Below are 13089 nucleotides of genomic sequence, written 5' to 3' on the forward strand. Positions count from 1 at the left end.
CCCCTGCCCAGTTCACACTGCACCCAGCCCCTTAAGGAAACCCTCATCTGGGCTTCTGTCACATTGCCTATTTGAAATGCAGCTGAGGCAACCCTTTCTCTGGGACAGCACTCACCTGAAGGTCTAAGGCTTCACTATAAACCCTTGTCAGAGGAATTTATTGGGCTCCTTTGTAATACTCTTTAAGTGCCGGGAGGACGAGGGCCACGCCTGCTTCCTCTCACCTTTGCTCTCCCGGAGCATGCATGTGCACAGTCATAATACAAAAAACAGCCAATACCGAGCGCTTCCTGTCACCAGGGTCTGCTGCAGGCGTTCATGGGCACTGCGTCTTTTAATCTTTGTATCAGTGGCACCAATTGGTCATCATCATCACACATCATGAGGAGACACTGAGGCTCAGAAAGATAAATCAACTTGCCCAATGTCATGGGGGGGGGAGCTATGACTCAAACCCAGGCACCCTGAACCTAGAACCTGTGACCACCACCCTCGTGAACCTGTCGGAGGCCAAGAAGATGCTGTAATAAGTGGCTATTGGATCTTTTAATTTGTATTTTTTTTATTTTTATGTATAGGTGTGTCCTTCGAGCAGGTGTATCTGTGCAGCACATGCATGCAGTCTCCACAGAGGCCAGAAGGGTGCATCGATCCATCAGAACTGGAGTTAAAGAAGGTTGTGAGCCACCGCATGGGTACTGGGAATGGAACCTGATCTTCTAGAAGAGCAGCCATTGCTCCTAACCACCAAGCCATCTCTCTAACCTCACAGTAGCTTAAACAAATGACTTTGTCAATTGAGAAGACTCTATTAAAGAAATAAGGGAGTACTTACTCGCCACAAGGAGATCAACAAGTAAAAAGAAAAGAAACAGTTGTGCAGTCACTGCACAGGCCCAAGGTTGTCAGATGTAAGAGAAGCCCAGGCCATGCCTGGAGTCTGGGGAGGACACCAGCACTCAACAGCTTTAGTTACCCACCTCACGACCACAGCTCAGACAGCACAGGAAGAATACACACAGTAAAACATTTATTCTGTTCCAGGACACTGTCACCAGTGTGGAGTGAATAGCCGCTTAGCTCAGAGCCTCTCTGCTCAAACAAAGTTCTGAGCGATGGCTAACACCTTGGAATATTCTCCTTCCCTTCGGCGGAGGCTGGTCGGGATGGGTGTTTTAATTCGGGTCCCCACAGGGTTGCCATTGTCCTCGATGAGGACCACGTTGTTGGAATCAAACTTCGGGGTCATTCGGGGACCAGGCATTCGTTGTCCAACGATGAGTGCTTTCTTCTTCTGCCCCCTGATGGCCAGCAGGATCTGGTCGCCCACCTTGCCTACCCCACTCTTGTTATAGACGTGGATGCACCGGGGAGGCCGATGGTACGGGGTGTTTCCCAGGGCGCTGTTGTCCACGACACGGACCCGAGTCATCTTCTGGATTGCACTGAGGCTCCCAGAGGTGCTAATGGGAGAGAAAAATCAGTCTGTGACAGAGATCTCTCTGGGCCTCTCATAGGGCAGGAAGGTGCATGCCAGCTACATGCATGTTCATACATGTACAGACAGGTGCATGCCAGCTACATGCATGTCCATACATGCACACACTAAGCAGAGTGACCCGGAACCAAAATAAAAGGTCAGGGGTTGTAAAGATTAACTGCCCACTTCCTTATAATGGAGAGCTTCTAAGGTTTGCTGGCAAAGACCTGTATCCTAGCACTTGAGAGGCTGAGGCAGAGGACCACAGACTTGAGGCCACTCTGTGTTACTCTCTCGTAAAACCAAGAGCTTCCATCGGGTGTCAAGATATCAATTTTTCTGCAACAGGAAACTTGATGGCATACTTCATCTCAGCCTTTGCTTTCTGAAAGTTGAGGAGGGCTAAAGGCGGCTCCATGGGCTGCCTCACCCCATCAATCCGGCAAAACCTGCTCCCCCAGGTCCTGCTTCCTTGTTCTCAGGAGTCTGGGAACCTGGAGACTCTATTCTGAGGGAGCCCTGACACAACGTGGCAGAAACTACAAACTGTCACGATAACAACTTTTTAACCCTAGCAAAGGGGTCTCGTTTGCTTTTGAGATGGGTCTTCTACATTGCCAGTTCCTGAGACCGAGCGAACCTCCTGCCTTAGCCTGTAAACATGGTAACAGGAGTGTCTTGCGGCACCACTACCCTCTAAACCCGTTCCTTGTCAGAAACAGAAGAGTCTCAGGAGCAGACCCAGTCTTGCCCCTGTGGAGCTCCATCTCTGGATGGTGTGATGTTTCCCAGGACAACCCAGGGCCCCCAGTACCTCTCCCCACATGCCTGCCCCAGGGCCTCCTGCTAGGGACTCCACCTCCGCGCCATCTCTTCTTTGTTTAGCCTTGACTTTCCACTGCAGAGCTCTCTTCAACTCGTGCTACACACACCCCGCAAACTCCAGAGGTCCCAAGTGACCTCCCACCCACTCTGCAAGCCCCTCCAGTGCGGCTTCCCCAGGAACACCCTAGAGGCTTGGGCAGGCAGGACCCACTTCCCTTCTAATCGCCCTCACCCTCCTCCCCTATCGGCTCTACTCACACACATGAAAGTGGCCCACAGAGGACAACAGACAGCCACTGGTACTGTCCCCACCACCACGTGGGTCCTAGGGATGGAACTCAGTCAGGACACCAGGCTTGGTGGATGCCACCATTTACTGTGAGCCACTTCCCCCACGCCTACCACAGCTTCTTAGAGTTAGCTGCTTGGCAGCGCGTTTCTGAGAGAGGCCTACCTTTAGAACTCTTCTGCACAAGAAGCAGTTCTCACTCATCTCTGCAGGATGCAGGAAGAAAGGGGAAATAGGGTTTCAAAGGGAGGGCACTGAGGCTGAGGTGGGGCCATCTTGGTTTGGTGAGGAAGCATGGACTGACAATGACCGTGCAATGTTGTAATTAAAGGTTAATTTTACTGTGTTTCCTGGTCCAAGAATGCAATTCTGGCTACATGGGAGACCGAAGCAGGAAGATGGCAGGTTCAAAGTCATGTGGGCTCCAGGGTGAGATCAAAGTCAGCTTGGGAAACTTGTCTTGTCTCAAAATTACAAGTAACACAGACAGCTGATAGCATGCACCTGTAATCCCAGTGCTCAGAAAGTAGAAGTGGGAAGTGGCTAGCCTGGTCTACATGGAAATATTTAGGCTTGTTATAGCTATTAGTAAAACTCTGTTGTATAAAACAAACAAAAACAACAAAAATAAAAAACCTAGATTTTAGTCCATGGTCCTGAAAAAAAGAAATTCATTCTTAAAGAAAGTTTGGGGTCAGCAAGATGGTTGAGCAGATCAAGGTGCCACCAAGCCCAAAAACCTGAGTTTGATCCCTGAGAACCACACTGTGGAGAACCAATTTCTGCAAGTTGTCCTCAGACTTCCACATGTGTACCATGCCCAAACACACACAGACACACAGACACAGACACACACACACACACACACACACACACACACACACACACACGCAGAGTGATTTTTTCAAAATGTAAGGGGTTTAAAAGCCCTAGGAATGACAGGCACAAGCAGCACTCTAAGGAACTGACAGGGACTGAAAACAGCTTCCATCACAGGCCACTCTTTCCTCACAGCCACCTAACCCGTCCCCCATGCTGATCCCAACAGCTCTCTGAGTTCCTACTCCCATTCTAGTCCTACAGGATCCAGCCAGAGTGACAGGCTTACCAGGGACACTCCTTAAGAACAAGATGTTAAGTATTACCTGAAGCAGCGCTGGCTGAATGCTCTGCTGACATGGGCAAAGGAGCCCCAGAGCCCAGGAAGGACAGCCATGGGGTCCCAAGATGGCAAACCTGCAAGAAAGGGGACACAGGCTGTTCTCTCTGGGGACATGTGTGAGAGGGGACACTGTAGCACAAGTTCATTAGTCACTAAATAAGAATCTTTTGAAAGACACACGGATGATTAGACAGAACTCCAGCTCCCAATTCTGCTGACTCACACTCCCCGAAGGTCAGCTGTAACAGACCAGCATAGAGAACGCCCATCGCCCTCAGCTTCCCCAGGCAGCAGAAAACACGGGAGTCCTTCTGCATACCTGAGTTAGCCACAACTTCCCAAAGGGGCCACAAAATTGAATGCAGTTCCCTTCTTGACACCAGTGTGCCTCCTGAAAGTGTGCCAGTTCAGCACCCAGGAAAAAAACAGATTAGCCCAGCCTGGAGGCCAGGTCTGTAATCCCGACTATTGCGGGTTGGAGGAGCCACATTCCACTCGTGGCTGGACGAGACGGTGAGAGCCTGTCTAAAAACTATTAAACCAGGTGCCGTGGCTCACGCCCGAAATCCCAGCTTCTGGGAGGCCTAGGCTGCAGAATGAAAAGTTCAAGACCTGTGAGCTACACGGTGAGTTCCAGGCCAGCCTGGGCTATAAGACCCTGACTCAAAGAAATCAGTAAAGACAAAACAAAACATGGGGCTGGAGAGGTGGCACAGTGGTTAAGGGCACTAGGTGTTCTTGCAGAGGACCTTCCGGCCTCCTTGAGCACCAAGCACATATGTAGGCAAACACTAGAGTGCATGAAACAAAAATAAATGATTTTTTAAAGAGCTGAGAACAGCTCAGGGGTAGGGTGCTTACACACATGCTGGGCTCAGTTCCTAGGCTGAAGTGAGGTGAAAATGTCGCGGATCTAAGCAGCTTCCTAAGCTGCCGTAAGAATCACCCTTCCTCCAAATTCGAATGCCAGGACACCTGTAGAGCCCAAGGTCGGTCAGCAGAGTAGGGCCAAAGCCACCCTTGCCAAGGCACTGACCAAAGTCTATATTTGGGTGCGTCTCCCCCACAGCATGGAAAAACATCCACAGACAGGAAACAAAGCTACAGCACCTAGGAGTCAGGAGTCCAGTTCACAGGACTTGCCTCTGTTACTCCCTAATACAAGCTCGCGCACACACACACACACACACACACATGCACCCCCGAAAGGTCCTGTAGGGCATGAGCATCATGCAGCATGCTGAGGGATATCACCCAGGGGGGGATCCCAGCTGTCAGCAGGCCAGCTCTTCCACCCAGGCGCCTGACTGCAGACGGCACCGCTGGAGAGCCCCGCTGGAGAGCCCCGCAGAGCCATGCCTGCGCACTGGAGTATTTACACAGCTCTGCTCAGTGAGGCTTCAAGGCGCCACAGATAAGACTATTTAATAAAGGTGGTGGGGAGAATTCACCACTCATTTCCACGTGGGGGCATTGCATAAATGCCAGTCACTTGGTGCCTCGCCGCAAATCCCAGCACCTCAGTGTTCTCCTTGAGACACTTGTGAAGTGCTGGGCTACTCTACAATCTGAAAACAACCTGACGCAGATAGCAGCTAACTCAGGGAACCCGAGCACTGGACAGATGAGGCCAGCTTTACTAAGATCCTGTGCAAGTCATCTGTGAGCCCAGGCACTGGCGATGTAGAGAACCCAGCCCGGGCTGCGCGCTCCCATCTCACTTCATAGATGAGGATACTGAGGTACAGACACTTTTAGTGATCTACATAGAGCCTCACAAGGAGCCCCAGCCTCAGACCTCTGCACCCCCAGGCTTTGAGTTGTCGGTCCCTCTGTTTTCTTGAATCTTTGCTGAGGTGGTTATACGAAGCCACATATTAGGCTAAATGCTGTGCACTGTCATCTCATTTAACTCACAAACACTACCATGCAGTGTATACCATTACTGACCTCTCTCTCTCTCTCTCCCTCTCTCTCTCTCTCTCTCCCTCTCCCTCTCCCTCTCCCTCTCTCTCTCTCACACACACACACACACACACACGAGACCAGAGAAAAAGTTGACCAAGGTGAAACAGGGGTGAGTGACAATTTGAACCACAGTAACCTGCTTCCTGAACTGTCACACTTACTCAAGCAAGGGTAAACACGGCACCCGTAAATATTAGTATTTCTCCACAACTGTTAACAAACTCTACTTCCATCAAGAATACTGACATTTGCCAGGTGTGGTACATGCCCTCAATCCCCAGATTTCAGGAAGCCCAGGTAGAGTTTGAGGCCAGCCTGGTCTACAATAGCAAGTTCCAGGACAGCCAGGGGGCTACAGATAGACCTCCATCTCAAAAACCAAAACAACACTGATTACATGTCCACTTTGATCATAGGGAGCTCACTGCCTACTGAAGGACTTGAAATACCAGGTGAGGAGACCCCCTTCAATCTGACCTAAGGTTTGGCTATGTCCTGTCTGGGGAGCACTCAGTGACTTCCCAGGCCCCATCCAAGATTTAAAGACAATCTGTGGTGTAGGGTTCAAAAGGGCTCATGGTCTGTGTATAACTAAAAGAGGGTACAACTCACCACATCTCTGATGAGCAGCCAGTCTGTGCCCTCCAATGCCAGCAGGCCCTCAGGCTCACCCAGAGGAAAGGGACTCCCTGGTTATTCAAGATGAATTGATGAAGCTCACATTGTCGATCCTGGGGCGCAGGAACCTCATCTCTGCAATGGGCTCTTAGACTCCTTGCTACTTACTACCCCAAATTCAGAAACTTAGGACACCTCAAATGGCCAAGGTATTGGGGAGGCGGGAACTGTGTGCCCTACCCTCGAGCACAGGGGCCATTCCTATAGAGAAGACTTCAAGTTTTTTTGTATGACAGGGTTTCTCTACGTAGCCTTGGCTATCCTAGAACTCAGAGATCCGCCTGTCTCTGCCTCTGGGCACTGGGATTAAAGGTGCATGTCACCACTGCTCAACTTTCTTAAGAAAAAGCCCATGATTACTTTCAGTTTCTAAGGTATCTGGTACTGACTGTGACCTCTGACCTCAACCGCAGCTGACTTAGCAGTGAAGACAGCAGCATGCACTGCTGTGGCCTGAAGGCACAGGCGCAGACACTCACCTGCTTCTCCAACACTGGGAAAAGACCTCAGGTCCCGAAAAACAGCAGGAGAGCAATAAATAAACTAGAAGCCCGCCCACACATGCTGACGAGACACAGGGACCTCACAGGGAACCAACCCCTCTAAGGGTCTCCTGGTGTCAAGATGGTGCTAGTGGTTGGGGAAGCACATGCTTTGTCTGGAAGGCCCTGGAAGTATGTCCTAGTGTAGTGTGAACACTGTCCACCACTAAATAACCACCTCGGATGGGGACTTCAAAGAAACTCTTAACAGGCCTTTGTGTTATTTGCTAGCAAGAGTCCATCCTGTAGACAGGCTCTGAGGCTTGGTAGACCCTAGCACACAGAATGCTGTCTCTTTCTAAGCCTTGTGTTTGCCTGGATGGTCCTCCATATTTCTTCTGACACTCACTTAGACGGAGCCAGGTTACTGGGAAGATTCCAGTGCTAGAGGTGGCCTTTCATGTGACTTCCTGGCCAACTCAGGGCATTATCGTCCTATTTCAGAGTGTGAATCACAACCTGCCCTTTGAAGGGCAGGGCAGAGATGATCTAATCAATGAGAAGCATGGCCCTTTCCCCGCTTGGTTAAACTCCATTATGCTGCAGAGGCATAAAGGGTGGGGATTTGCAGGTGTGAGGTGCACACTAGGCTCATCCATGCACGTCCCACTGGGATGCATGCTCTGTGGGGAAGAGGCCTGCCCTGCTTGGTTAGAGCTGGGGGGTGGGGGGAGAGCAGCTACTGACACAAGGCTACAGCTAAGGGCCTGTCGAATAGAGCCCAGAGTTTCCGTGTGTGTTTGTGTGTTCTGACTTTTTTTTTTTCCTTTTTTCATTTTTCAAGACAGAATTTCTCTGTGTAGCCTTGACTGTCCTGGAACTCCATCTGTAGACAAGGCTGGCCTCGAACTCAAGAGATCTACCTGCCTCTGCCCCCTGAGTGTTGGGATTAAAGGCTTGCACCACCACTGCCTGGCTTGACTTTTTCATGCATCTAGGTTTCTGATGTCTTAGAGCAGTAGTTTTCAACCTATGGGTCATGACCCCTCTGGGGTCAAAGGATTTTTTTCATAAGGGTTCCCTAAGACCATTGGAAAACACAGATATTTGCATTATAATTCATAACAGTAGCAAAACTACAGTTATAAAGTAGCAATGAGGCCGGGCAGTGGTGGCGCACGCCTTTAATCCCAGCACTTGGGAGGCAGAGGCAGGCGGATTTCTGAGTTCGAGGCCAGCCTGGTCTACAGAGTGAGTTCCAGGACAGCCAGGGCTATACAGAGAAACCCTGTCTCGAAAAACCAAAAAAAAAAAAAAAAATAAAGTAGCAATGAAAATGCTTTTATGGTTGGGGGTCACCACAACCTAAGGAACTGTATTAAAGGGTTGAGGCATTAGGAAGGTTGAGAACTACTGCTTTAGAGTAGTTTTCATTTTCAGTTAGGTTTCTTTTTTGTTAGGTCTGGTGGATTTTTGCTGTTATTCATACTTAGGGCTAGAAGAACAATCAGAAAGTACCCACACTTGGTATGCTTTGTGGGGGGTGGGGAGAGCACCGTTACCTGAGGATATTTATTTATTATTGTGTGTACGTCATGTAGACACCAACTGTGGAGTCAGATGTCTCCTTCCACCTTTACCGGTTCTGGGGAGCAGACTCAGGTTCTCAGACTTGTGCTTAGATGCTGCTGCCTAGCTGAGCCATCTTTTGCAGGTATTACTTGGGTTTTGAATTTCAGTTACAAAGTAACCAGCAAAGTGTCTCGCTATACAGTTATGCAGTACAATGAGCATCAGAGACCTATACATTGTTTCCAAGCCAGGTCTGCGAGCACTCGCTCTGGAGGAAGGAAGCAGAAGAGAGTCACCTTTAGCCTGGCAATTCTAAACCAGCTTCATTTTACAGAGTGATTCCGTCTCCAAAATCAAACAAATCATGTTAAGCAGGAAAAAGCAAAGGCCTGGCCACGCTGAAGACCACCATCCTTCCACACGAACCCTTCCCTTCATTTTGGCCCAACAAATACTCATATTTGTGGCTTAAACACTTGTTATTGTTTCCCTACTGGTCCATTCTCTCTCTCTTTCAAGAGTTTATCTTGTGTATATAGTTTAATCTCATACAAGTTTAACATGTTGCCAATTCTCAAAGTATTCTCACCAGAGCACTGTCTGATGATTTCATTCCTTTGAATCCATTGGGAACAAAAACAAATAAGAGCCTCTGCCTGAAGGAGGCTGGCCCAGTGAGGACTTATATCATTTTGCAGGTAGAGGAATGAAATCCAAAATGGTACCACTGCTTGCCACTCCACCCAGGTTATAAGGCAACCAAGTCCAGACCAGAGCTCAAACTTGTTCCTATCTCAGTATACTCTGTAGGGCAGGGGTATGGTTCAAATGCAGTTCTACCCACTAAAAACGTCACCAAAACCAAATACAAGTTCAAAGCCAGCCTGGGCTACATGAGACTGTGTCAAAAAGTAAAGAAAACAAACAGCAAACCAAGGCCAGGTGTGGTGGGTCACCCCTATAGTAACAGTATTTGGGAGGCAGAGGCAAGTGGCTCTCTGTGAGTTCAAGACCAGCCTGGTCTACATATTGAATTCCAGGCTAGCCAGGGCTACATAGTAAGAACCTGTCAATAATAATAATAATAATAATAATAATAATAATAATATAAAACCACACACAGCACAGCCTAAGGCATAGCAGAGGCTGATGTGACTCACCTCCCAGGTATGGGCTTCCCAGCATCAGTACCAAAGAGCAGAGCTCCTTTTAACGACATGAAGATGAATTTCTACGACAGCTGCCACTGAACTCTTCTCAACTTGGTGTGCAGTTTTTATCTTATGTTTAACTTGCAATGAGGACTTAACTACGGCAGTGGCAAGGAGCCAGGAATAAGAAGTCAGGTAGCCAGAGGAATGAAGGACAGCAGGGTTAGACCCAAAGAGGAAATGCTACTTGCAGGACTCATCTCTCAGCGCCAGCCTCTCCCCTCTGAGAAGTCTGCGACCTTTGTATCACTTCTCCGGGTCTCTGAATCGAGGACAAATGGCTCACTGGGAAGAGTAACGCCACTTTGATATCTAAGTGCTTTAGCTTTGATTAGGGGAACAACCACTCAAGGTGGGGAATCCTTCTGGTTTACAGGGTTAAACAGCTGGTTTCCTGTGCTCGGGGTTGGAAGAGTGGTCTCACTCCTCATCACAAGGGTCTCCCTCCTCCCTAGAAAATCACACAGTCCTCCAAGTCGTCCCAGCTTAGAGGAGAGGGGAGACAAGAAAGTGCTTCCTGACCTTCCGAGGACATGCATGATTTTTATAGGTGTTTTGATGGGACACCTCCTCTGGGACCGCACACATTTTGTGACCCAGAACAACACTGTGAGTCCTGAATCACAGTCCTTTCTTGAACACTGACTATAACTGTTAACATACCTATAAAATTATACCAGATAAACCTTCAACCTCTAAAATGGACGACTGAAATGGGGTTGGGTGGCACACACATTTAATCCCAGCACTTTGGAGGCAGAGGTAGAAGGGTCATAAGTCTCACATAAACAGACAAACCAATAAATGCAGGCTAAGCTATGCCCTGGCTTCTTGAGGCCTTCCCAAGATCCCATAGACCCATGTAAAATAAATAATGGGAAAATACATTTGGGCAGGTCCACATACGACAGTGGACATCACTATCCATGACAGAGGAGCAGACAAGACACTCTTTAAAGGACTTTTGGCTTAATCCCAGCACTTGGGAGGCAGAGGCAGGAGGATCTCTGAGTTTGAGGCCAGCCTGGTCTACAGAGTGAGTTCTAGGACAGCCAGGGCTACACAGAGAAACCCTGTCTCAAAAAAATAAAAACAAAACAAATCAAAACAAGAAAACAGATAGAAAAGTTAAATAAATAAATAAAAGTAGTTAGTAATGAAAAAGGATCTGCTATATTATGCTTTACATAAAGCAGGTTATCCATTTTATCCACAGGGGTTCTTGGATGTGTCTTTCCTGTGGGACTTTTTACATAATTGTACTGATTTGGGTGTGTATTTGTGGAAAACTAGCATGACCCACTCCCTGGAACAATAAAATTCACTTTGAGGCCTAATAGCACTGATAATGGATATCTAGAAGACAGAAGTAGAGGGCCTGGTAGCCTGATCTGGGAACACTGGAAGATATTTCTGAAATTCTACTACTTTAAAAAAATAAATAAAGTGACAATCCGAGCCTCTGGTTCCTGAGTCTGTTTCTCAAGTGGCATGCTGTAATATGCCCAGAATCTTGGATGATGCAAAAGTCCTTAATTTTGCCAGGGCGGTGGTGGCGCACGCCTTTAATCCCAGCACTTGGGAGGCAGAGGCAGGCGGATTTCTGAGTTCAAGGCCAGCCTGATCTACAGAGTGAGTTTGAGGACAGCCAGGGCTATACAGAGAAACCTTGTCTCAAAAAACAAAACAACAACAACAACAAAAGTCCTTAATTTTGTTTTTTGGAGGGTTTTGTGCCACCACAGGTGTGCCACCACAGGTGTGCCACCACAGGTGTGCCACCACTACCAACCAAGCCCCATCAAAAACTGTTTACTCAATACAGCTCCTCAGAACCCAGACCTACAGACTCCAGCCACCAGGCAGTCTACAGTTACAGCCCTGGACAGTCTGCAGTGACAGCTGCAACTCCATCTTCTTTCCCTTACCACCAACAAAATCCTCAATGTTGGGGGATTTGTATGTTTGATTTGGTTTTGTTGAGACACGGTCTCAGGCAATCTCAAGCTGGCCTTACATGCCCAAAGCAGCTAAGGATAGCCTTGAACACCTGCCTGCATCTGGGATTACAGGCAAGCCCACTGATGGCTCATTCCACGTTACTCATTGTGAGTATTACCTCTGCTTCTTCAGAGGATTTAAACCGACTGAAAACTCAAAGCTAAGGAAAACAAGAGGTATGTATGCAAGAGATCAATATTTTTCCAAACTTTTCTACAACACACAGAAACACTATAAGACACCCAATACACTCTCATACCCTTGTGTCCCAAGACAGAACACCTGCTACTGTAAGCGCAACACACACACACACACACACACACACACACGATGGCCATGATCTACTAAACTGACTTCCAAGTCGCTCATCAGAGTGTCTGAAAGACACGTCAACAGACCATATCTTATAGCTGTACCCTCCAGCTACGGGCAGCTGAATATCCACAAAGAGCAGACACACTGGTCAGCATGGTAGTGTCCAGTCGTGATGCGAGACCCTGGGTGTCACCATTTCCCCATGTAACCCAAGGTGACTCCGTCTCAGCTCTTGTGACCGCTACACAGTCAGTCCCTTAACGTCTCAGCCTGCAAAACTCACTTACTTCGTACAGTGGAAAGCAGTATTTCCTCTGTCCCCTCTAAGACCTCGAATTTAACAGGTGTTGTTTATCCTGTCTTTGTGCTAGTGATGTGTGGTGACATACAGAAAAGGGGCGTTCCGCCTCTCCATCTCCCCAGTCTTAAACACCCCCCTACACACACACACACACACACACACACACACACACACACGGCTAGATGAGGTCTTAACAGGGGAATCCCCTGGGCCAAAGAAGTCATTCAGCCTGACAGAAGCGAAAGCAAGGACTCCCTCGTTACATCACAGAAGCTTCTAGCGAACTCATCTCCAGACCCAGCAGGAGAGAGGCAGATAAAACCAGCAGGAGACGCGTCAGAGCAACTGGGCTAAGCCACTTAGCTCAGGCTAGATCGCAGACCCCATCCCTCGAGGCACTACATCTCGGACCTGGGTAAGCAGGTGAGGAGAGCATCGGGGGCGCGTGCGAGGCGCGGACCCCGAAGCCCTCGGCAAAGAGAAGGCAAGAGGGTCCAGATCCGAGGCCTCGCGTAGGGCGAGAACCCTTCTCACTTGACCCTGGGTTTCCAAGGGGCCCAGCATAGCCTGTCCTCACCCCTCCCCGACAGCGCCTCCCGCACAGCAGAGAAGAAACCGGGAGGAGTAGCGCAAGGGGAGCGAGGTGGCCCCAGAACCTCCACCGTACCGCGTTGACAGCTTGGGAATCTCCCGCCACGGACCCCGCCGGCAAGGCCCCACCCCGCACGCTGCGCCTGCGCGCCGGTGGGGAGAGCTCCGTGAGTGCGCGCGCACTTTCTACGTGTGCGGCGTGGGGGCGGGTCCT

General features: G+C 49.1%; 1 protein-coding gene across 1 annotated transcript; it reads right to left on the reverse strand.

The window, feature by feature from the left end:
* Positions 1–1010: 1010 nt before the first annotated feature.
* On the reverse strand, positions 1011–13021 carry Mrpl14 (mitochondrial ribosomal protein L14). The gene is made up of 3 exons (XM_028766580.1): positions 12952–13021; positions 3740–3830; positions 1011–1463 (listed from the first exon to the last, which is right to left on the reverse strand). Exons 2-3 carry the CDS (start codon positions 3808–3810, stop codon positions 1097–1099), a joined length of 438 nt encoding a protein of 145 aa, XP_028622413.1. The 5' UTR covers positions 3811–3830; positions 12952–13021; the 3' UTR covers positions 1011–1096.
* Between the last annotated feature and the right edge of the window lie 68 nt (positions 13022–13089).

Source organism: Grammomys surdaster, unplaced genomic scaffold (genome assembly GCF_004785775.1).
Source record: "Grammomys surdaster isolate TR1022 unplaced genomic scaffold, NIH_TR_1.0 169, whole genome shotgun sequence".
NCBI lineage: Eukaryota > Metazoa > Chordata > Mammalia > Rodentia > Muridae > Grammomys > Grammomys surdaster.